We start from the raw sequence: 26,107 nt of genomic DNA on the forward strand, positions 1-26,107 counted from the left end.
CATTCCCCTTAGTGTTTACATGTGCGGCTCAGGAGGCTTTTCTGAGCTTTATATGCTCAAATATGCTTTGATGTGCTTCTCATTAAATTAGAAAGGACTGCACTTCCATTGCTTGAGTAATTTTCCTGAATCATGTTGATAGGCTAGAAATACCATTGATAATGGTTTCCAGTATAGATGAGATTGACTAGGAAACTCACGCATATTAGATGTTCACGATTGAATTAAAGGGTCCTAAGGTTTAAATTCACGTATCAGTTAGAATGTGATTCTGTCACAATGTAAGTGCAGTTAAAATGCTTCTCTCAATCTTGCAGTTTATGATTTTATGAGTCAAAATGCTATTCAAATGATTCCTAGTAAGAATGGATGGATCTAGGCATTGTGCATTGTTGTAGCTAATGTCACAAAAGGAGATACAACCAGACATTATGCAGAACACAGAATCACTATGAAATGGTCCTGCCAAAAAAGTCAAATCTGAGTCTGGTTTATCCCCTACTATCCAAATTTCAAACTTTAGAAAATGCAGAGGACAGAGGAATGTTAAATTGCAACATGGCCATGCAATTAGCAAATCCAGACAATGTGAAACCTTGTCTTCAATGAATAAATTGCAAAGAAAAATTTGAGAAAGAGAGAGAGAGAGAGAGAGAGAGAGAGATGGAGGGAGAATCTATGGATTAAAATAGAATTAAAATATACCTAAACCAATCACAATATATTGGCCTTAACTGGATCCTGAATCAAAGAAAATTTTTCTAAAAAAGTTATGAAACAATTGCAAATTTAAATTTGATTGGACATTTTCTGATATTCAGTATTGTTAATTTTTAGGTACAATTGTACTGTGTTTTTTTTAAGACCTATTTTAGAGATGCATCCTGAAATATTTTTGCTGAAATCATATGGTATCTGAGTTTTGTTTCAAAATAATATGAATAAGGTAGAATTGGGTTGGGGATATAGACAAGAAAATATTGGCCATGAGCTGATTATTGACGAAGTTGTGTGGTAGGTACAGAGGAATTTACTATACAATTATTCCCACTCATATGTTTGAAGTTGTCCATAATAAGAATTTAAAGATATTTATATCTTAAATAAAACCATTGTGCCAAGATCCAGGATTCTATGAATAATTCGATCGGTGCATCCTTTATCCCCAACTAGGGCGTGTTTTGTTTTCTTTGCCTTTACCTACCTTTTTCCATGTGAAGTCATAACCATCCACATTAACTACCGGCATCACATAGAAATCCATTTGTGTCAGAAGACTGGTGTATAGGGTTTCTTTCCCATAGAATTGAGTTACCTACAAATTAAACCAAGTATGTTTAATAACATCTCTCTTAAGTCCTTCTAAACTTAGTCTGTTTCCTTTATGCATTATATTTTTTTAAAACGTCATTTCGTATGTTTAGATTTGCATCTTTAACTTTCAGGAAGAATATTAATTCCTTGACAAGTCTGAACTCAGGGCACTAGACTGCCAAATGGTGGCGAATGCCTTGGATAGGGGACAAATGGTCCTCTTATTTATTGGAGGCAGAAAATAGCACCGTATATTTTCTAAAATTTTCTTCTTCAAGAAACATAGAATTCTACCTTAGATGTAATTCCATTCCTTTTTCAATAATCCATATATCAATCAGAGTTTAAACTAACTTTGTCTTATGCCCAGATATGACTACATAGTTTCTACTTTGTCCTTATAACTTGGGGAGTCAAAATGTTCATTTTAATTCTTTCAACAAATCTATGAAACACGCATTCAAACCCTCACTTACCCATTCTGTTTGGAGTCCTGCTTATTGGACAAAAAGCTCCAGAGCTAATATGGATCATCTGTCAGAACCTAATACTCCCCCTTTGACAATCACTAATCAACTTCCTATCTCTGTGGATTTACCCATTCTAGGTATTTCATATAAATGGAATCATCAAATGCATGGCCTTTGTGTCTGGCTTCTGTCACTTGGCATAATGCTTGCAAGATTTGTCCATTTTGTAGCATGAGTCAGTATTCCATTCCTCTTCACTGCTGAATGATGTCCCATTATAAGGATATTCCACATTATTTTATCTACTCAGAGGTCGATGGGCACACTTTTTGACTATTATGAATAATGATGCATGAACATCTGTAAACAAATGTGTCAGCTTCTCTTGGGTGTGTACCTACTAGTGGAATTGCTAGGTCACATGCTAATTCAATGCCTAACCTTTCAAGGAACTGCCCAACTGTAAAATAGTGGCTGCACTGTTTTACGATCCCAACAGCAATGAATGAGGGTTCTAATTTTTCCACAGCCTTACCAACACTTGTGATTATCCTTTTTGAACTTTAGCCATCCTGGTGGGTCGGAAGTGATATGTCCTTGTGGTTGTAATTTGCATTTCTCTAGTGACTGATGATGTTGAATACCTTCTCATATGCTTACTGGCCATTTGTATATGGCGAGTTATCTTTTCAGATATTTTGCCCAATTTTAAATTGGACTATATGTCACTTTATTGTTTATTTGTAAACATTCTTTATATATTTTGGATACAAGTCCCTTATCATATATGTGATTTGCAAAAATTTCCCTCGGTTATATGGGTTGTCTTTGCACTTTCTTGATGACATTCTTTGAAAAGCACAAAGGTTTTTGATTTTGGTACAGCCCTTTTTATCTCTTTTGTCCTTTGTTGTTTATGCTTTTGGTGTCATATCTAATGAATAATCGCCAAAAGGCACAAAGATTGACTACTTCTATGTTTTCTTCTAAGAATTTTGTAATTTTGCCTTTTAAATTTAGGTCTCTGACCCATTTTGAGTTAATATTTGCACTTGGTATGAGGTAGGGGTCCAAGTTCATTCTTTTGCATGTGGATAGCTACTCGTTCCAGCAAAGGATGGCTTTTTTGACCTTTCACAAAGGTGCCATCTGGACTAGTGGTAGGCTTGCTTGGGTGCATTTAAAGAAGATGAGGGTGCAGAATAAATGGGAATTGGTGATCTGAAGAGTAGCAGCAGGACGAAACCAGGACCTCGGGGGAGAGGTGTAGAAAAAGGAAAGACAGAGGGAAACTGGGCATTAATGGGACTTCTCAATGCCTACCCATAAAAGGAGAAGTGAACCCTAACGGGAGGGTGAGCTGAATGGATCGGCTAGGTAAGGTTAGAGCACCCTCAGGACTTTGGATATTTTCCTGATTGGCTAAAGGGTGAGGCTGGGTTGTACCTGGTATTGGGCAAACCTGTGTTCTTTTCTAGGCATTGTGTGAATTAAGGGCAGAGTTCCATAGATACAGAGAAATCTAAGAAATATTCTCACTTAACCTTGTAAATGATGTTATACTCATTAAGATATTTTCAGATTTGACATCTACCCAGTTATTTATATGTCAAAAGCATACAATCTAGGCATATAATCATATCACTGAAGTAATTTAACCTCTAGATTTCTATAAGCCTTGTAACATGACTTAATAGATCAACTGTGTTTAAAGACATGATGTTTTAAAATAACACTTCAACCAAGTGTAACGTATTTATTCATCTAATAATTTATTATCAATTTGTGATTTGCGTATCCTGGGGCTCTCCAGTGAGTTTTCATGGTATTTTATAAAGATATATACAGTCATGGTTTTATATTTAGCGAATGAATCACTCTTAATGAGGTAGGTGGCTGAAGACAAAACACACACAAAAGACAACAAATAAATATTTGTCAAAGGGATGGTTTACCAACAAGATAAGTAGCAAAGTTGAACTCACTGTCCTGGTATAAAAACAAGACAAGAAGAAAGAGGGTACCAGAGGACAGCACAAGAATGAGAGATTAGGGGTGGGAAATAAAGGCTTGACTGATGCCTATTAGCTTGACCTCTGGCAGATAATTACTCACTTCTTTTTTCCTGAGGTACACCAAAGTTTTGTCCTTATTATGGTCCCCAACAACAACAACACCTGCCAAAAAATTCACCAATAGCCACTTGACAGAATAAATTAGTCCAAAAAGGCATATAAGATGCTATGAATGGAAGATTTTCTTAATTTTTTTTTTATTTTAGAGAGAGAGAGCAAGAGCAGGGGGAGAGGGGCAGAGGGAGAGAGAGAGAATCCCAAGCAGGCTGCACGCTCAGCCTGGAGCCTGATGTGGGTCTCATTCCCATGACCCTGGGATCACAACCCAAGTGGAAATCAAGAGTTGGACACTTAACCGACTGAGCCACCCGGGAGCCCCTATGAATGGAAGATTTAAAAATAAACTGTTACTCCTGCTACCAGTAGAAATACAGCAAAGAGCTTAAGTCCCAGTTTTTCTGCAATGGCAACCAAGTATTTAGCACAATGGTAGGTACTCTCTGAACCCGAGAGCTGTATTTCAGCCTAAAGCTGAAGCATTAATTTAAATTTTAAATGGTACAAGAGATGTTGAGTGCTGATTCTGTGGACCAAACAATATACTGAGTTTTACTGTAACAACAACAAACACTGACTTTAGAGATTATCTTTGTCCTTAACAAGCTGATAAAACTGTTAGGTTGGAAAGGAAACAGCAAGAATTCAATGCTATAAGTACGATAATAATTTCAGGAGGTACAAGGTGGCTCAGAAGAAGGAGAGTTAATTTTTCAGGTGTTTGGTGTTAGAATTCCTGAAGAGCAGATTGAGGGGACAAGACATTCAGGATACGGGTGAATGGGTGGTGGGCAGATGTGAGGAATGACAGAAACAGAAGGATTGGAAATTAAGAAGTCAGATTGTTAAGTGGCTCCTCCTATCCTTCCTGGCCACTGTCCTCAGCCATATTTTGGATCTAAAGGTCAGGGAGAGAATTAGTTTTGAGATCCGAGGAAAGCCATGGGAGAAATTTACTGACACAGGGTTGAGATTAGGTTTAGTGATGTCGAGTTCAAGTTTCTGAGATTATTCACTAGCTAGATCTCGCACATGGACTTTAAATTCACTCAGAAGGACAGTAAGAATCGGAGAGGAATAAAGAATTGTGAGCCAGGTTCCAGGGAGTTATCTGGAGGCCATTAGATGACAGTAAAAAGAAAACTCAAGAGTGGTTCCATCAGATCAGATCGCGAATTCGGGGGAAAAGGCAGTGACTGCAGATGATTTCCCCGCTGTCTGAAAGCAGAGGGTGACTCTGAAATCTTTCCATAAGCCAAAATGGGATAAAGTGAAGAGTATCCCCTACTTTCCCAGCACTTTTACATCAGCACCTGTTTTTGCTTACTGCAAGAAGGAGAGTTTTTGCTTTTATGAAAAAAGCCATCACCATCCTAATGCAGGTCTTTCATAAAAGTGCATGGCATAATGCGAACTTTAGGAAAGCAGGGGACACCTGTAGCAGGACAGGAGAATGTCGATCCACTCCTCTGGTCCCTTGGCACATGGAGATATGAAAGAAAGAGCAGGCTGTCTCCTTGATGGAGCTTCTATGAAGCAGTGCCCTTCACAAGTCACGTGTCAGCTAAGGTAAGGGGCAGCAGAAGGAAATCTGCGGAGGCCATAAGGTTGCAGGGTGCCCACTTTGTGTGCAGCTACGTGAGCATTCTCCTGGGCAGAGGTTCACAGGGAGGCTAGCACTGAGAAAAGCCAGCTGGCAGACAAAATGCTAGGCAAGGTGCGATGCCCCATACGTGTTCCTTGGGCTCCTATGACGGGCCAGGCGGGTGCTTGTCATGCCCGAGCTAGCCTTGGCCCTGCCTTTGCAGAAGTGGAAGGGATCTAAAATTGGTCTCTAGAGGATGAATGAGAGGCATAGAAAGAAATGACTGGCCTCAGGCTCCCCAAAGTGTAGAGTAATGGGTTTCTCCTAAGCTGAGACTGCACCACACTGAGTTAGAGAAAAGAGTAAGAGAGTACGATATATATATATATGTATATGTGTGTGTGTGTGTGTGTGTGTGTGTGTGTGTGTGTGTTTGTGTGTTGGTCTCTGCCCCACACCCACTCTGGCTCCTGGCACAGACCTTGTAATGCCCTGAATGATAAGAGCAATGAAGGCATCTTTTGTTCTAGTATTTGGTCCTTGACCTCAGTTCCTGACACAGAGCTTTGAAATCCCTTGAAATTTCCTGGGTGATAGCAGCGTCTTTTGTTCTCACGAGGTGATTCTTGGAGGGCTCCCGGCAGGAGCCTCATCAACAGAAAGACCAAGCCATGATTAGGAACTTGGAGGTTCCAGCCCCAACCATATCCTCCAGGAAGGGGAGTGGGATTAGAAATTGAGTTAATGATCTCTCATGCCTACAAGGTGAAGCCTCTATAAAAACCCCAAAGATAAGGGGTTCAGGGAGCTTCGGGGCTGGTGAACACGTGGAAAGTGCTAGGAGAGGGGTTCATCTGGAGAGGGCCAGGAAGCTCCATGCCCCTTCCCACAGACCTTATCTTATGCATCTCTTCTACCTAGGTGTTCATCTGTATCTTTTATGACATCCTTCTATAATAAACTGGCAAACAAGAAGTAACCTGTTCCTCTGAGTTCCCTCAGCTACTCTAGCCAAATGAAGCAAACCTAGGGAGGAGGTGGTGGGAACCTTTGACTTAGAGCTGATCAGTCAGAAGCACGGATAACAGCCTGGACTTTCAACTGGCATCTGAAGGGTGAAGGGGGGGGGGTGGCGGCTGAGCCCTCACCCTGTGGGATCTGACTCAGTCTCCAGGCAGACAGTGTCAGAAGTGAGTTACATTGTCGGACACCCAGCTGGTGTCACAGAATTGCTTGGGATGGAGAAAGTCCCCATGCATCTGGTGTCAGAAGTGTTGTGCATGTGGTAGTCGTACGAGAAGAAAGGAACGGTGTAGGTTTTCTTTATAGAGACTTAAAAGCTAAGACTTCCCTTTGTCTTTGAGTTCTTTACTTTTTAAGTATAAAAATCTGCCACCACAAAAATCTGAAAGCTAAGGATTTCATTTTTCCTTCTACGGTTGTTAGAATCATTACGAAGGGCAGATGATCTACATTAGTTTTAGGCAGGCAAGGATGCAGCTTCTTAAATGTCCATTAACAAGAGTTTATTGAACTGTGTTGCCTTGGGCTACAAAAATCAGCCTCATGTTTGTCGGGACAAAATACTTGACTGTAAGGTTTTGGAGCCGTATCTTATTTCCCATGGTATCTCCAGAGTCTGGAACCTCATAGGCAGTTTATAAATATTTGTGGAATAAATACTTTAATCTTACAAAGATTCAGCAATTGGGGGTGGGTGGAGGAGAGCATGTGTAATAGGAGACAAGAGATGTCAATCGGGGAGGGATGACAAGTAGGGACAGCTTCACTAATATGAATTAGCCTTTCTTTCTGGTCCTTTCCAGGTTCAGTGATGGAAGGAAAAGAAGCGTGCTTTCCTGCTTGCTTTGCACGTTTCTTCCTCCACTAACTGCTGCTTCATTCATTACCTAAAAGGAATAAACCACCCAAGTTGAGGAAGGATCACTAAATGGCTGAGCTGTGTTAACGATCTAGTCCATTGAGAACTATCTTCATTTGGTCAGGGCGGTACCAGTGGTGGCTGGGAACTTTCCAGAAGGCTCAGGGAGGCTGCAGCTCCCATCAGAGGGTAAGAGCAGATGGTGAGGCAAAGGAAGAGAGGTAGAGGTGTTGTATCTGACAAGACCCAGTGGAGGCAGAAATATTTTCACTTTTGATGTACGTCATGGGTTAAGACAGATCAATGGAAGTGACTATCTTTTGATTTTTTTTTTAAACAAATCTATTTTGTGTGGCTGTATCCCTGTGAATACAGAGACAATCACCATTAGCAGAAGGACACATATTTTAAGTTAGTTTTCCAGTGGTAACGGCTCTTTGTATAAATCAATATAGAGAACATTTATGCCCATTTTATGGGAGCTGAAGCATAATTTTTACTGTATTCATTTATTATACAGCTTTATAGCCATTATAATTTTTGGTTTTATGCCATACTCTTTGTCTTATATATGGTTTTTTTGCTGCCAAGGCCTCCTTCAGGGACAAAATCTCCCATTATAACATATGAGAAAATAGGATCTGCTCTGTAATGTTGTACTTCATGTTCAATTTCCAAGGGCAGAATACAGCAAAGATGTCTGGATTATTCAAATCAGAAGAGTAAGAAATTAATTGGGACTCAATTTAGGTAATTGCTTTAGTTCTTTCTTCTACTTAGTAAACATACTACAATTGCAAAATAATTCTTAATTATTTTCCAGTGTTTAGCCCTAGCCAGAAATACAGGAAGAAAAAGGTAGACAATCTTTAGGGTGATTTAAATGCTTGAAGTTACAGTTCCCAAACTTAAAAATATGCACAAAAGTCACCTGGGTAGCTTGTGGAATTTGTAGATTACCAAACCTCACCACCAGAGAGTTGAAGGCAAGAATCCTAGGATGTGACCTGGGAAAATGCATTTCATAAACAGCCCAGCGGATTCTGACACAGGTCGTCTTGGGCCACGAATTGAGAAACCCTAGTGTAAGAGAATGTGAATACTTACATAGCCTATGAACCACAAGCAGAAAGCAGGAGAGATCCATTCTCTGGCATGGATTCCACAGTCAATCCATATGGCATTTTTGGCTGTTTGTTCTTTTCTAGAAACCTGCCCAAGGAAAACCAACAACAATAACAAGAAACTTCAGGAAAATAATTTCCATCTATGTAGTGCTCGCGTTTAATTCTTTCAACAAATCTATGAAACACACATTGTTCTCTGCATTCCTTTGAGGATTTTCAAGGGACATTAAAAGCTGGTGTAACTAAAAGAGACTAGTTAAGTTCACGTAGCTGGTGAGAGGCAGGACTGAGGTTTTCAGTCAGGACTTCTGATCTCAAGTCCTCTTTGTTCCTCCACAATTACTTGTCATTCCACAGGGTAGAAAGGGTGGAAGGCAGAAGGGTAGAAATAAAGACCAGAACACTAGTATTTCAGGCTGTACCTTGACACTTCCGTGGGGTAAAGGGGTGTGTACAAGGTGGGCAGCTTTCTGTGGGAGACTAGTACAAAGAAAGATGGGGAAAGGGAAGCCAGTGATGGGGTACCTGGGTGGCTCAGTCAGTTAAGCCTCTGACTTTGACTTCAGCCGAGGTCATGATCTCAGGGTTCATGAGTTTGCGCCCTGCATCGGTCTCTGTGAAGACAGCTCAGAGCCTGGAGCCTGCTTCGGATTCCGATTCTATGTCTCCCCCTCTGTCTGCCCCTCCCCCACTCATGCTATGTCTCTCTCTGTCTCTCAAAAGTAAATACATGTTAAAAAAATTCTTTTTTAAAGATAAAGGGAAGCCAGTGATGCCAAAGACAAACTTGGACTCCCTGACCACTTTCCCCAGGGTGCATACTTTTTACATATAGACTATTCCCCTATTTCACACAAAAAGAAGCATACATCTAAGTTCACACAAAATTATTACCACCAGGTCGAGGGACAGAGACCTTGCTCTGATTCATGGTATAGGGAGCTAGCGCAAGCTGCCAATTCTGGAATCAGAACTCCCAATTTGCCCTCAGTGATAGACTTTGGTGTCTTCAGAAGTATTCCAAAAACAGCTCCAAACAAAATGAATCACGGTTCATTTGCTTTTAAAACTTAGTCCCCACGCAATTTTAGGGTATGGAAGGGAGAAGAGTGTCATTAAGATTAAGCAAATATGTGGAGTTGAAATTTCAAAACAAGAAAAGGAGAGAGTTACATTTTTATTGCCAGGGGGGTCTGGGTGGCTCAGTGAGTTAAGCATCGAACTTCAGCTCAGGTCGTGATCTCATGGTTCATGGGTTCGAGCACCGCATAGGGCTCTGTGCTGACAGCTCAGAGCCTGGAGCCTGCTTTGGATTCTGTGTCTCCCTATCTCTCTGTCCCTTCCCCACTGGCTTGCTGTCTCTCTGTCAAAAATAAATAAACATTAAAAAAATTAAAAAAAAATTTTATTGCCGTCTATAGCCCTCAAAGAGGCTTTGTTCTTAACTAACCTGGAGCTAGTGATAATCCAGTAAGAAAGCAAGGGAGAAAGTCCAATGGCATTGACTGCAAAGAGAGAAATAGTACAAAGAGAACTTTGTAGCAAATTTAACCTACTCAATTTAAAGGGAAACCTTGGGTTGTCTGGACTAGTTACCTGACTCAACTCTCTAACTGTGCCAAGCAAACTCTCTTGGTACCAGTCCCAATGTTGGAAAGATGAAGGAACCCCAAAGACTTCCAGTGTGTGCACACCCTTGGTCAAGTAAGACTGGGACTGAGGCATGCGGGAAGCATGGTCTTCCAACATATAAATCTAGGACCCAGAAACACAAGTCCTAAAGAGTACACACAACATGTCTGAAAGCGAATGTCATGGGTGTGTATACCACAATTACATGGATCCAATCGGATCGACCAACTCAGCTGCCAGGAGGACCCAACATTTCATATGTCTGCCTTGAGTCTCTACTGTAGGTACTTGCCAAAACAGATGAAAACCCAGAAACCCCAACTCAAAATCTTAACTTGAGATGACAAAGACGCTCACCTATCACAATTTAGATAGGTAATGGTGGGAAACTCTATGTAAATTAAATGTTATTAAATCCAATGTAATTTCCTAATGCTTAATTTTTTTGTCTAGACCTTCTTTTTAATTATTTTTTGAGGAAGGGTTAGGGGGAACAGCTAAAACAAACAAACAAAAAAGAAATGCAGAATTAGAAATTAACAGGCAGGAATTAGTATGATTTCATGGCTCTCAAAAATTCTTTCTGTGGCCATAGTCGCTGACCTTTACTAAGACCAATTTATTCAACTAAAAATAAATAACCAAATGGACAGCGATTGGAGCAGAAGTTATCACATTAGTCCTACTGCCCAGGCCCCCAACATAGCCCTGGTTCCTATCCTTCCCTTGGTGTGGTTGTTAAGCTGTTTCTTTGGTTCCAAAAACTACATCCGGGTCAATTCAATGTTTGTCTAACAACAGATTCCTCTGTATTTGTTTCCTCCTAAGTAAGGCAGTCAGAGGTGCTGGTGGTAGTGGTGGTAAGTAAATAACAGACTTGAGAAAAATAATCCAGACGACTCCCTTATTTTATGAAGGTAGCCACTGAAGCTCAGGAAGGGGTGGGGGCCAGAAGGGCAGGGAAGATGGGTGATGGGCACCGAGGAGGGCACTTGTTGGGATGAGCACTGGGTATTGTATGTAAGCGATGAATCACAGGAATCTACTCCCGAAGCCAAGAGCACACTATACACTGCATGCTCGCTAACTTGATAATAAATTATATTTAAAAAAAGGAGAAAAAAATAAATGGCTTATCTATGTCACATAAACAGAGAGAGTGGATTCTGAAAATAGGCTTTTCACTCTCCCATCCATCCTGCATTAGTAAAGGAAAAAATGTAAGGGTAATAACTAATCCCCAAATAGCTGGATATTAAAACCGAGAAAGACCCATAATACAAATATTTCCATAGCTCAAAGAAAAATATGCAAGTTATAACAAGCACCATTGGAGAAGTAACACATTCTCCAAAGTGGATAGATCAGCGACTGCCCCCACAGCATACCTTTAAAACATAAAGTGGGTACTTCTCGTATGAGGATCCAATGTGGATTTTTTCAACCATATCAGGATAGTTTTCAGTTATAACTTCAATCCAAGAATAGATCTATCAAAGCAGAAACCAGCAGTCAGTCGCAGAACAAGTTCAAAGCATTTTCCTGGCCCAAGGAAGGAGACAATTTCATCAAGGCAAGGCGATCCCTTTAAAACCTTTGCATAAGGAAAGAATAAGGAACAAAAACAGTTGGGGCAGGGTGTTTCTTCTGCTGTTTCGGAAAATAGATAAAATTAAAGTTTTGAAAGATATCAAGGGTTAGAGAAAGAGTAGAAAAGGACTGAAAAACAGCACAAAGTAGGAAAAGTTAATCTTAAAATTTTTTTTAATATTTATTTATTTTTGAGAGAGAGACAGAGACAGAGACAGAGACAGAGGGTGAGTGGGGGAGGGGCAGAGAGAGGGAGACACAGAATCATAAGCAGCTCCAGGCTCTGAGCTGACAGCACATGATGTGATTCGGGGCTGGAACTCATGAACTATGAGATTATGACCTGAGCTGAAGTCAGACACTTAACCAACTGAACCACCCAGGCGCCCTGAAAAAGTTAATCTTTAAAGTGTATCTCCTGAAAGTGATTTTTAAAGGCTCATTACATTGAATCCCTGCCTCCATGTGTGAAATCTTTCCCATTCATTCATGAGTTCACATTTATACAGAACCTTTTTGTTATTTTTTTTAATATTCATTTTTATTTTTTTTTTAATTTTTATTTATTTTTGAGAGAGAGAGAGAGAGAGAGTGAGCGGGGGAGGAACAGAGAGAGAGGGAGACAGAGAATCTGAAGAAAGCTCCAGGCTGAGTTGTCAGTACAGAGCCTGACATGGGGCTTGAACTCACAAACCGTGAGATCATGACCCGAGCCAAAGTCAGACACCTAACCGAATGAGCCACCCAGGCGCCCCTAAGAACAGTAACCTAAAGAGGCCCTGGGCACTGTCTTTGTACAGGATAAATCGCCGTTGTTCCCCACTAGAGATCTGTGCCCTCACAACAAGATGTGTAAAATGATAGGAGGCAGGGGTGAGGACAATCTGCAGGAAAAATAGTCTCTCGTTTGATTCAGGACCTTTCTCCTGGCTGCAGGTCTAGTGGTGTTTGTGATCCTGTCCAGATTACAGTGGAAGGAAGAGACAAAAACTCCCGGACCTGACTTTAGGCTAGTGTCCACTTCAAATCAGGGTTTGAATGACGGAACTCGGTCATGTTTGCAGACCAACTTCTCAGGGGCCATGCTTGTATTTGTATACCTTCTGCAATGGGAGCGACCAACCCTTGGCCTTATTTCTGGGACCTTATCTAGAGGTAATTTCAAGTTGACGGGACCTGGAGCACCGTGGATCCTCTCGAAGTAGCATAACTAAGGTAAGTGGTTGTCCTGTGCTGGGGATTAAGATGCTCTCCGAAGGCCCACCTGTCACCAAATACCAATGCTGTCCGTGCCTGCAGTGTTGGGCATCTAACCGTCAGAGATTTCCTCGCTGGGCCTCTGTTTACCATGCTACTCTTCTAAGGCACGAGTGCATCTGAGACAACTACTACATGAAACTATTTTGTGTTTCAGTATTAATGGTTCGGTACATTTCCTCCAACCAGAGAGGCTGTGTTGGGTGAAGGCAGCTTTACAGGAAACTGTTCATCTCACAATCTAATCTGAGCTAGTGAAGGTAACACCCTTTGAATAACTCTCTTCTTTTGCCATTTGTCTTAAGAAGTTATTTTTTGGCCGGGGCGCCTGGGTGGCTCCGTCGGTTAAGCGTCTGACTTCGGATCGGGTCATGATCTCGCAGGTTCGTGGGTTCGAGCCCTGCGTCGGGCTCTGCGCTGACAGCTCAGAGCCTGGAGCCTACTTTGGATTCTCTGTCTCCCTCTTTCTCTGCCCCTCTGCTGCTCTCTCTCTCTCTCTCTCTGAAAGATAAACATTAAAAAAAAAGAGAGAGAGAAGAAGCATTTTTTGGCCCTTTGTTTTTCTCCCTACAGTGGATCCTAGTGGGAATCAATGACAAAAGAACTCTCCTGCCCACCAGGTGACCTTGCGGTGAGGACTGAAGGAGAGATCAATGCCGAGGGCGAGGGCGAAGGAAGGACTTGGTGGAATTTCCTGAGGGCCAGATGGCCATGGATCCTATGAACCCTAAGGATTGAGGGGGGGAGGGAGGAGAGGTCTGCAATGTTTCCTGGATTGTCACGGTTATGAACTGAATTGTGTTCTCCTCCGAATTCATACACTGAAACCGTAACCCCCAGCGCCTTAGAAAGTGACTACATTTGGAGATAGGGCCGTTAAAGAGGTAATTAAGTTAAAATAAGGCTGCTGGTGTCGGCCCTCACCCACCCTGCCCGGTGTCCTCATAAGAAGTGGAGATCAGGACATAAACATACGGAGGGAAACCAGGGATGTGCACACAGAGAGAAGGGCATGTGAGGACACACTGCGAAGGCAACCGTCTACAAGTCAAGGAGAGACACCTCAGGAGAAGCCACCCCTGCTGTCACCTTGATGGTGCACTTCCAGCCCCCAGAACTGGGAGAGAATACATTTCTGTGGTCCAAGTTACCCAATCTGGGGCACTTTGTTATGGCAGACTAATAGTCATGTCCCTCCCCCCCACCCCTGCCCCATGTCCTTCCCACTCTCTCCTGGAGACAAGGTAAGAAAAAGTCACCTTTTTGAACAAAATCATGAAAAAATATTCTTAAAATATTTAAAAGTACTTTTTTCAGGCGTTCCCCTCTTCCCATCGAATTCAGCACAGCAGTGATTCTGTAAATCACACCCACCGAGCGTCTCGATCTCCGGCATCAGATTGGGGACACTGGAGGGGAGATGTCTCAGGGGAATAGAGACAAGGGAGGAGAGACAAAGGAGGGGATGCAATTTTAAGATCCCCATCAATCAGTCAGGCACATGGATTCTAGAAGCCGACCGAGTTCCGGTTTAACTGACTGGAAAGGAACAGATGCTTTTGAAGATTAAATAGCAAATTGATTCGTATTTCTTAAGTCTTAGATGTCTTAAAAACATGGATATGGTCCTTAACAGTTTCTGGGCACCTAGCCAAAGATGATAAAAATACTTAACATTAGGCAATACAGCAGCATACTCCGATGAAGGAATAAAAGGTATCAAGGGATTTTTATTACTTGGAGCATACTATATAAAAAAGAAAGTCCTCTAAGGAGTTTACCCTTTCAATTAACAATATGGGGAAACGGTTCTGAGAGTGTTATATGAAAGGTTACAGCCGAACAGAAGCATTTTTCTCAGGTTCCCTGTAGCAAATGGGAACCTATAAGTACTGATAGGGAAAAAAATCAACTTCTTAAAGATTAAAATATAGCGGCGCCTGGGTGGCTCAGTCGGTTAAGCGTACGACTTCAGCTCAGGTCACGATCTCACAGTCCGTGAGTTCGAGCCCTTCGTCGGGCTCTGTGCTGACAGCTCAGAGCCTGGAGCCTGTTTCGGATTCTGTCTCCCTCTCTCTCTGACCCTCCCCTGTTCATGCTCTGTCTCTCTTTGTCTCAAAAATAAATAAATGTTAAAAAAAATACAAGTGGTATTATCATCAGTAACATTATTCATTTAAATAGATTCCGCCTAAGGGGAATAAAACGTACGTATTTACCATGTACTAAGTATGAGTGAGTAAATTCCTCTAATTCAGTGAGAGAAAATGTAGCAATTATTCAGTAAGAATACGATCAGGGTAAAAAAAAAAAAAAGAATACTATCAGGGTAATAGTCCAAAGACACATGATTAATTAGACTGTTAATTTCTTTGGGGCAGTGTCAATAAAAAGGCCCTATTTTTATTTCCTGTTGTTCCTTTACGTGTAGTGTTACTGCTAGCAGTTAGAGACACTCTCAACTCTGGACAAACAGCCTGCTTACAGGCAGGGTCCTAATAGAATGCAACCTCCCCAGGGAAGATATCCACAAGAGGCTAGGTTACCACCGTATAATCAACCTAATCGTAATTTTTTTTTACTCTCTTCCACTAATTCTGTTTTTTAATAATATCCCATGGTTGAAATGGCCATGCTAATTAAATTAAAATAGTGATTTTGGAGAGCAACGTAATGGCTTACTTCATTTAGCGAGTGATACTGTTCGTAGTACGAGGAAGAGGTCCGGGGGCTGACCGTGTCATTGGCAGTCTGCTGTTGAATAAGATCTGCCACTTCTTCCACCAGGATGCTGGGGGACGAAACAGAGGGACAGCTGATTTCCAAACAGGACTCTGATTCTCCCACGGCCCACTGCGGGTACAGCAACAGGTGAGCATGGGGGAAAAAATTCACTGAGAAATTTAACAAGGTAAACTTCATCAAGGTGCAAACAATAACCCCTCACGCGGTAGCAAGCTGAAATTCACAGACCTTCTTGGTGGAACCCACATGACAGCTGAGAGAAAGTGGCTCCTGTGTGATGTGTTTTGAAGGCCCCCCCAAACTCACCCTTTCCTCACCATTACCAACATTCCTTGACTGTGATTCGTCAGTGTCTTTAAGGTTAATGGACAACTTTCTTAAATCCAGACTAACATTGTATTATTCTGTTTTCAGTTGAGGACCAAGGAGAAGCAGAAAGCCTTTTCTTTTTGTTTTTCATCGTGACAGCCACTGACCTACACCAGATGTTCTGCATAGCCAAAGATGATCAAGTCTCTAGAGAAACAGAAGCACAGGGAAAGAGAAGGTACCAGAAAGGCAGCTTGTTTAATTCTCTTGAGAATTGCCACACCGTTAACTAGGCAAACATTTTAAGTGAATTAAGCTGTTGCATCGCCTGGGATGAACAGTTTGAAAGTTAGCTATCACTTTAATGTTATTCCCTTTTTTGGAGGGGTCAGCGGATAAAAGCCAAGGCTTTGACATCAGAGAAGTCTGAGTTCAACTCTTTGCCCTGCTATGTTCTATGTGTTATGATCTTGAGAAATTCCTTTGTGAGTATGAAACAGTTTTTTCATATCTGCCTAATGAGGATAGTATCTATCTTACAGAGATAAATAAGAACTAAATGAAGCAATGTGTAGAAGGGCTCAGCACAGTTCCAGGAAGGCGGTAAACACCTATAACATATTACTAATAATCATCATAGTGTCTTATCCAAAGGCTGCCCATTGATAAGCGGGAGAGAGCTTGGCCTCCAGGAATGCTAGCGTAGCAGGTGGAATCCTGGCTCTTGAACAGCGGACATAGTATGGAGACGTTGAACAGGAGCATCCGAGAGGAAGGGGGTGTGGCGTCTGGACAGAAATTGCCTCTGATACAACGTTTAGTTTGGCCCAGACGTTCAGGAATGTTCACTGACCTTGCGAAGCAAGGAAGGAAGCCGAATCGCCTTCAGCAGCTGCTTTTTCAAGAGATACCGCAAAACCTGCTAAAGTGAATGACAATTTTGCTCCCCAGGTCTAGGCACAGAGCAGAGGAACTAAAAAAAGGAAGGAATAAGGAGGAACTATAGGAGGCTCCCCAGATCACTGAGTCTGAGTCATTTTCAGGCAAGAGACCCAGGTTGTGAGAGGTGAAGCCACTTGTCCAAGGTCGCAGAGCTGGCCACTTAAACTTCATCACCGGTCCACTTCAGAGATTTCCGTGTTGTCATGTTCAGTGTAAGTATTTATTTTTTCCAGAAAGCAATTATACTGGCTGCTAATACAATGCCTCATAGGTGCATCTAATGGCTGCTCAAGAAATACTGAACGATGCCTACCTGAACAGAATCGCGTTGTCATGTAAATTCGCTTTCACGTTGCTTACGTCAGAGGCATTCACAAAAAAATGGACTTCTTTCTTCTTCTCAATAAATTCAGCTGTTACCGGCTGCCAGAGAACAATCTGCATTTTTCAAGGGGAAGAATTGATAAAAACGAAAACAGTTGTTCGTATCCTTCTCATCTATAGCTAAAGCCATAAACCATGTATCGATAGGAGAAATGAAACAGACATTTCCTAGCCGCTGGTCCCCATTCACACACGGGGCAGTGTAAACATTTATTTTGCAGGGAGCTTGTCTTATTCTTTTCTGTGACCCCAGTAGAGAGGCCCTGGAACATACAAGGCACTCAATAAATATTTGGTTAGACAAGAATGAATGAGCCAATGAATATATTTATGACCCAACTCTAAAGCTGGATGTGTATGTCAGTTTAAAGGAGAAATGAAATTCTCTCTAGAAAGAAAGTTAATTTACTGTTGATCTTCTTTAATAAAAATTCCATGTCCTTGATATTGTTATCATGTTGATATTCCTTTTCTTTAATCTAATTATGGGCTTTGGGCAATGACTTTTAATAGTACTGACTTTTTTTTTTTCTACTTTACTGCACTTTTTTCAAGCATTTTCACACCCATTTCCTTTGACCATTATAATTATGCTTTGATGTAGGCGAGGCGGGTGTTGCTATTTCCATTGTGGAAATAATGAAGAAATTAAGGCTCACAGCCAGCATGTCTAAAATCATACATGTAGGAAGTGGCAGATTAAGAACTAAGATTCTAAATCTCTAACGCTTCCTCCAGAGGTATGTCCTCTGTCCATGGTGTGACGGCCATGAAAACGCACCACTCGGTGCTTCTGTTGAGAGGAGCATAGTTGAAAGGCCTTCCCAGCCACTGCCCCCTTGATCCACCCGAGCCTGATGCCGTGCTGCTCCGGGGCTGCAGCCAGCCACGGACCAGGCACTGAGGGCATATTCTTGCAGGACCCTTCTTGCGAGATATGGGTTTCCAAAGCCCGGTGCCTTTGGCTTCAGGACTGACCACTGGTCTAGCCAGACCTTCATCGGAACTGCCCCGGAATCTACAAAGTCTCCGTTTCTGCAAAAGTGTCAGAGCTGTGTCTGGTCTGAAAGTGCCCCCTGCCATCTCTGACTTCCTCCTCTTCGTCCTTCCCAAGCATTCCTCTTAGTACACATAGCTGGCATCTTCAATCTGGTTTTGATGTCTGCTTCAGGAGAACCTTCACTGACAAGCAGGGGGCCATCAATTTTCTACCATGACATCTTGTAACTCTTGTCAGCTTTCTACACCTTAGGCATTCTGGACAGATGGGTCCCAAGCATGAAGAGTTTAACAAACGCTCCCCTGTAGTTTTGCTGCCTATTCCTTTTTAAGAACCATTATTTTGTAAGCAAAGTTCTATTGGACTTCTGTCATCATAACATCTTTGTAAGTACCAACTTTCACTCCCAAAGTGCTACTATGATGAAATTGGCTGAAAAGCCAATAGCACAAATGAAGAATGTTTTGATTTTAGCACTGGCAAAATCATGTGATTAAGGGGAGGGGGAGAAGGCTATAAGAAGAGGGGTTTATGTCAGCTATATTTAAGTCAGACAACATATGAGAGAACATGGCACACAAAATTTAGACACCATGAAGCTGATATACAGTTGATCCTTGAAGAATGTGGGGATTAGGGGTGCTGACTCCTGTGCAGTTGAAAATCTGTGTATAACTTTGAGCTCCCCAAAATTTAACTACTAATAGCCCATTGTTAAGTGGAGGCTTACCGATAACATAAACAGTTGATGAACACATATTTTATATGTTGTACCTATTATACACAGTATTTTAATTTAAGTTTGAGAGATTTTTATTAAATAATAAATTATTTAATAACAATGAATTATGATTTATTTCGAGAGAGCGAGAAAGTGCAAGCAGGAGAGGGGCAGAGAGAGAGAGAGAGAGAGAGAGAGAGAGAGAATCCCAAGCAGGCTCTGTGCTATCAGTGTAGAGCCCAAAGTGGGGCTCGATCTCACAAACCAAACCGTGAGATCATGACCTGAACTGAAATCAAGAGTCTGACACTTAACTGATTGAGCCAGCCAGGCACCCGAATATACTGTATTTTTATAATAAACTAGGAAAAATCAAATGTTATTAAGAAAATCATAAGAAAAATACATTTACAGTACTATACTTTTCTTTCTCACATATCTGTGTGTAAGAGGATCCATGCATTTCAAACCCGTGTTATTCAAGGCTCAAATGTAAAGATAAATGAGGGAAAAATTACCTCATATGTTGTAGTAAGATTCTGCACAATCTGAACTTGCCTGGAGGTTCTAGGAAAAGCTGATAAAACCTGGCCACTGGGAAAGAATAAAACAGAATTTTGAGGTTAAATAAAAAAATTAAAATGAGGTTTATTTTTAAATAATCCTCTAGGTAACTGTAAAAAGGAAAAACAAAAACTTTAAATAGTAAAAGAAAAGAGGATCTTGCTACAGGCTAAGGGTTAAAAAGAGAACATACACTTTCTCATTCTTTCTGCTCCAAATCGACTGCCAAATCAATAGTTCTCTTGAATGGGAGTCAGTCTGCAGAGTACGTACTTCTTTCTTCTGTGTGTGTGTGTGTGTGTGTGTGTGTGTGTGTGTGTTTGTGTGCGTGCATGAGTTATAGTTTTAAAAATTAAATATTTGATGCATAAGGGAATATTAATGCTAACACTAGCTTATTACATAATAAAATGAATGCCTGGGAACCCATTACACCACTTAAGAAATCCAATGTTATTGGTGTCCTTGAAGCTCCTTGTGGGTTCCTCCCCGCTCTGCCTCCTTACCATATCCCAAAAGGTACCCACTACCCTAAATTTTCACTTGGCTCATTCCCTTACTTTTTCTCTGTACTATGGATTCTTGAACACATGATGGATTCTTGAATGTGTAGATTCTTAAGACATTCTTAGGTTTGCTTGATGTAACTCTATTAAATTGGTATACTGTACGTGTCCTTCTGTATCTTATTTTCTTTCCCTCAACATTGTATGTTCAAGGTTATCATTTGTGCTGAAGAATATATTGGGCTGGAATTTGTCTACAAGTGGAATTGCTACTTCTTTGGGGTAGACACATTTTAATTTCATAGAAATTGGGCAAGAGCTCTTACCACACAATACAGCACAAACCTAGAAGGAAATGATGCATAAAAAAATACATCATAAAGAGAAAAAAGATAAACAAACAAGATATTTTCAATATGTGTAACTGATAAAGGATTAGTATCTAGACTACAGAAAGGAATTATAGTACCCAATTGTCACAAAAAAATAAATGAATGGAAATACTGTACTTTATTAGTGAGTCAGAAAATTAAAAATTAAAGTTGTAAGGGGATTCCATTTCACAACCACTCAATTGGAAAAATTAAAAAGTCAGACAGCATCCAGTGTTAGCAAGGAGGAAGGGCTTTAGGAAATCATTTCCACTACTGGTGAAAATACAAACTGGTACAAAGTTTGAGAAATAATTTGGTACTATTCTATAACATTGAAAAAAAAACATGTAACAAGAGCTCTGGAAATACAAAAGAGGTTATGACAACTTCTGCTTGTCATTATTAGCAAAGGCTTCATGGAGGTGATGATTGGGTAACTTAGAGTGTGTAAAGGCACTGTGGCAGGAGACAAAAGGGCACTGTTGGGAAAATAGCAAGCTGCTCATTGTTGCCAAGTGTAGGATAGGAGAGTAGCTAAATAGAAATGAGTTTGAAAACTTATTTCAGTCCTTCTCTAGAGAAAATTGTGAATGCATGCTGAGAAATCGGTCTTTATGTTGTAGGCAATTAAGAATTAGGAAAAGACATCACTTGACTTGTGATTTATGAGAATAATTTTGATAGAGTGGAAGATGGTTTTATTTTAGAAAGCCTGATTGAAAGATTTTAAATTCTGGAAATAAGCCTGGAGATTTGATTTTCAGAAGAAGGAAAGACTGGCTCACAGAAAAAAAACAGACTAGGAAATTTTGTGTCAATCTCCGGTAAGGTTTTAGCATTAAATTATTCAACCAGTGCTTAAGGAAATATGTTCAAGGGCAGATACTGCAGGACCATTCATAGTAACAATAACCAGAAACCCCACGAATGCTTGTCAGTAACAGAACTGTTGAACGCTGGTGGTGTCGGTACATTCTAGAATGTTCTATAACCATCATAAAGAAGGAGTTAGATTTACCTGAGGGGGATTTACATGATGCACTAAGGGAGAGAAGCAAGATGTGGGGAAGTCTATACAATATTATCCCATTTTTGTGAAAAGTAAATAAATTATAAAAAGGAAAATTACCTGTGTCAAAAGCAGGAGAAAACTGATGAACGAAGAAACAGCACAGAGTTAACATTGATTTGGGTGGTGTGGAATGGCATTCGAAGGATTGGGTAGGTGAGGGAAGTGGGGAGAGGAAATAAGATTGCTTTTTAAAAGAGGGGTGCCTTGGGGGCTCAGTCAGTTGAGCGTCCCACTCTTGATTTTGGCTCAGGTCATGATCCCAGGGTCATGGGATTGAGCCCGAGCCCCGTGTTGGGCTCCATGTTGACCATGGTGCCTGCTTGAGATTCTCTCTGCACCTGTCCCTCTCCCTCACTTGTGGACTCTCTCTCTCTCTCAAAAACTAAAGGTCTCTGTGGTCACAGGGTTTATATAAATATACAAAGAAATGCTTGAAAGAATGATCACCAAAATGTTAATGATGTTTTCTAAAGGGGATGATATCTCGGTGTTTTTCTCCCCAATTTTATGCCTTTCCAGATTATTTATTCACCAAAAAAGAACTTTTATTTATAAAAAGCTACTCTGTGAAAAAGCCACCCTTTTGCTAGCACATTCCTTATTGTTTTCCAAGGTGCTCTGAGCCCATCAGGGGAGTGTGGTGGGTTTTCTAACCCGGCACGTCCTGTTGGGGGAATTTTTTTTTTAGTCTTTTCTTTCACCATCTGCCATAATAGCTCTGACATTTCTAGTTCACTAAATGCAGGCCACTCTTTTCTCCAAGCTTCCAAAAACCGTCCTAACAGCAATTAGCACCACCTTCCAAGGATCTAACTAAAATGTCAAATGCTGTGTCATGGGCAAGTGTACCTCTCTAGGGATATAGTCCCTTTCCTTTCTTAATATACTCGGCACTTCCACAGCCGGATTATTTCATGACTTAACCCTAGCTACTAGTTAAGAGGGTATGAGAAGGGGCACCTGGGTGGCTCAGTCAGTTAAGTGCCCAACTTCGGCTCAGGTCATGATCTCATGCCTCATAGGTTCAAGCCCCGCATCTGGCTCTGTGCTGACAGCTCGGAGCCTGGAGCCTGCTTCAGATTCTGTGTCTCTCTCTCTCTCTGCCCTCCCCCACTTGCGCTCTGCCTCTCTGTCTCTCAAAAATAAATAAACAGGGGCGCCTGGCTGGCTCAGTCGGTTAAGCCTCCGACTTTGGCTCAGGTCATGATCTCAGTGTTTACGGGTTCGAGCCCCGCGTTGTCGGGTGTGGGGGGGGTGCTCTGGGCTGCTGACAGCTCAGAGCCTGGAGCCTGCTTAGGATCCTGTGTCTCCCTCTCTCTCTGCCCCTCCCCCCTCACGCTCTGTCTCTCTCTCTCCTTCAAAAATAAATAAACACCAAAAAGGAAAATAAAATAAAATAAAACAAACATTAAAATAAATTAAAAAAAAAAAAAGAGGGTATTAGGTGGGAGTAGATCCTGAGAGCTGACGGTAAGGGATGACATTGCAGAATAACAATGGGGATGTTGAAAGAGGTACACAATAGAAGCCAGGTGGCAGTGTTTCACCACCCTTGACTAGCTGGGCCCAATTATTTTAATGAACAGCAAGGTCAGCGTGGCAGCCAGAAGGGCATGACCCGCGGAAATCTACGGGGTTAGTTAAGAGTACACAGAGTTCCCAGAAGCAAGGTAAATACCTGTCAGCAAAAGTATTGCCCAACCTTTACAATCAAAATAATCAAGGATGAATATGAGAGTTGCTAAGGGCAGCTCGCCCAATCAAGAGTCACAACCCATCGCCCGGTTTCCAGGATGCAGGCCAGTTCGTAGACCCGGAATCTCTTGCCTGAAGTGGGGAGCCAGGTCCCCACAAGGAAAGACCCTGCAATGGCATAGAAAGGGTATATGATCGTGACTTCCTCTGTCCCTTCCCAAAGAAACTTATGGCAAATGTACTCAGGTAACTCTGAGCCATACTAGGGAAATTTTTTTTTTTCAATTTTTTAATGTTTATTTATTTTTGAGACAGAGAGAGACAGAGCATGAACGGGGGAGGGTCAGAGAGAGGGAGACACAGAATCTGAAACAGGCTCCAGGCTCTGAGCTGTCAGCACAGAGCCCGACGTGGGGCTCGAACTCACAGACCGCGAGATCATGACCTGAGCCGAAGTCGGCCGCTTAACCGACTGAGCCACCCAGGCACCCCCATACTAGGGAAATTTTAAAGGTCTTGTGATCTGGGATAGCCTGGGGAATTCCCTCCCAAAGGAAGCGCACATCTTATACTTCTCCTGATAAGGAAAGGAGCATGATTCCTGGGAGGTCTCGGGTTCTGGATCTACCTCACCTGGAAATACTGTTTCCACCCATTTCTTGGGTAACAGGAAAGAATATCATCTTTGTGACTGAGAGGCCCAGAGAAGAAAGTTTCAGGCTGTGGCATAAGAAGCCCTGACACTTGGACCATATGGCCTGCCAGACTACAAAGGATTAGAGGCCTCTGCGGTGGGAAAAGATGCCATTTAGAGGTTTTGGCATGTCCCAACAGGAGGGTCACAGCATAGATACCTACAGCAAGGCCATGACATCTGCCAAGGAGAATTATACACCTTTCAAAAAAACCAGTTCCTGGGGCGCCTGGGTGGCTTGGTTGGTTAAGCGTCTGACTTCGGCTCAGGTCATGATCTCACGGTCCGTGAGTTCGAGCCCCGCGTCGGGCTCTGTGCTGACAGCTCAGAGCCTGGAGCCTGTTTCAGATTCTGTGTCCCCTCTCTCTCTGCCCCTCCCCTGTTCATGCTCTGTCTCTCTCTGTCTCAAAAATAAATAAATGTTAAAAAAAAACAAAAACAAACCAAAAACAAAAAACAAAAAAAACAGTTCCTGACATGCTACTGGGCCCTGGTAGAAAGGGAATGCCTGACCCTGGGTAACTCGTGGTCAAGGAGTCAGTCTCACCCATCATGACCTGTGTCCTGTCATATGCACTCTGGCAGGCGGAATGATGGCCCCCTAAAATGTCCATGTCCTAGTCCCTAGAACCTGTGAGCCTTACATAATGAAAGCGACTTTGCAAATATAGTTCGATATTTTGAGACGAGGCGATCGTGTTAGATTATCCGGGTAAACCCAGTGCTTTTGCAAACATCCTCAAAAGTGGAGAGAGGAGACAGAGAGTGAGGCAGAGGGAGACTTGGCCCAAGAAGAAATCAGGGTAATTCAATGCAAAAAGGACTCAACCTGCGTCTGCTGCCTTTGAAGGTAAAAGCAGGGGCCGCAAGCCAAGGAATGAGAGTGTCCTCTAGGAACTGGAAAAAGCAAAGAAGCAGATTTTCCCCTCGGAGCCTCTAGAGAAGAACACAGTGGTGGCTGACACCTTGATTTCAGGCCGGCGAGACCCATTTTTAATTTCTAAACTACAGAAAGCTAAGAAAATAAATTTGTGTTGTTTTAAGACCCTCCCCTGTGCTCGTTTGTTACAGTAGCAATAGGAAACTAATACAGTTGTCACGTCGTGAGGTTGGGTGGGCCGACCAGCAAACCATCCTAAGACAGAAGCGGAACATCCGGGATCGGGCGCGAGTAGGGTTCGGGGACACAAATGAGGTGCCTGAGCAGGTGGCCCAGACCCCTGTGGCATCCCCTACTGTTACACCAGGACCTCTCTCTCAGCTCATACTGACACCTGCCACATGTGGAGGTCCCTTATGACCAGATAATGGAGGAGTGGAGTGGCCCTGAGAACACCTCTAGGATCACCAGCTGTAATATGTGTAATTGATGGAAGGCCCCAGCTGCTGTGCTGGAAATCTGTCCTCATGTTAGTGCTAAGGCCACAGTTTTCACTGGCTGCATCCAGCTAATAAGTGAGCATGGCGGGGATACTAACGCAGGCTCACTGCTGAAAGATGAGGGGCTCTTCTGATGGGTGACGTGAGCTCAAGAACTGTCTTACCAACTTTGCAAAACCTTTCTTAGAGGTGCACTATGATCTAAGACCTTCCGTGTTCCACTTTGCTTCCTCCTCTTTCTCCTCCACTGCAAACCTACACTGCAGTCTCGCATTTCTCCCTAGAACCTCTTCTTATCCCCTTCTCGCTTTTTTCCTCTCTTTTCTCAATACATCTCTTGCATGTCTCATCCCACCTTGGCATCTGCTTCGTGGAGGACTATGGAAGTGGGGAGAAAGTACAATCTTTGTAGCACATTGTAACACCTAACATGGAGCACCCGCAAAACAATAGGCGCTCAATAACTATGTAAACAAAATAAGTGGGCAGTTGATGTCAGTCGGCCTCTGTCAACAGTCACCCCAGTGCTGGCACAAAGGGCCCTTGAACAGAATAGCCATGATGGCAAAGGTGAAGCTATGCGTGGCCCCGCAGGATGGGTTCTTACTCACCAAGATTGATAGGGCAACTCTTGTTGCCAAATGTCCAACTTGCCAGCAACAGAAGCCAAAATCAAGCCCTTTAATCAGCACTATACCTTGAAGAGACCAAGCAACCGCTTGGTGAGAAATT

General features: G+C 42.1%; 1 protein-coding gene across 1 annotated transcript in view; it reads right to left on the reverse strand.

Moving 5' to 3' along the window:
- The window catches only part of CPB2 (carboxypeptidase B2), a 49,764-nt gene that overhangs the window by 16,752 nt on the left and 6,905 nt on the right, over positions 1–26,107 (reverse strand). Inside the window, exons 2-7 of the mRNA XM_019447539.2 lie at positions 19,609–19,684; positions 17,299–17,423; positions 15,672–15,780; positions 11,531–11,632; positions 8,491–8,595; positions 1,205–1,315 (exon numbers count right to left, since the gene is read on the reverse strand). Coding sequence (XP_019303084.2) covers positions 1,205–1,315; positions 8,491–8,595; positions 11,531–11,632; positions 15,672–15,780; positions 17,299–17,423; positions 19,609–19,684 — 628 coding nt within the window. The remainder of the gene's footprint in view (positions 1–1,204; positions 1,316–8,490; positions 8,596–11,530; positions 11,633–15,671; positions 15,781–17,298; positions 17,424–19,608; positions 19,685–26,107) is intronic.

Source organism: Panthera pardus, unplaced genomic scaffold (assembly GCF_024362965.1).
Source record: "Panthera pardus isolate Hobbes unplaced genomic scaffold, ASM2436296v1 HiC_scaffold_1, whole genome shotgun sequence".
NCBI classification, from domain to species: domain Eukaryota; kingdom Metazoa; phylum Chordata; class Mammalia; order Carnivora; family Felidae; genus Panthera; species Panthera pardus.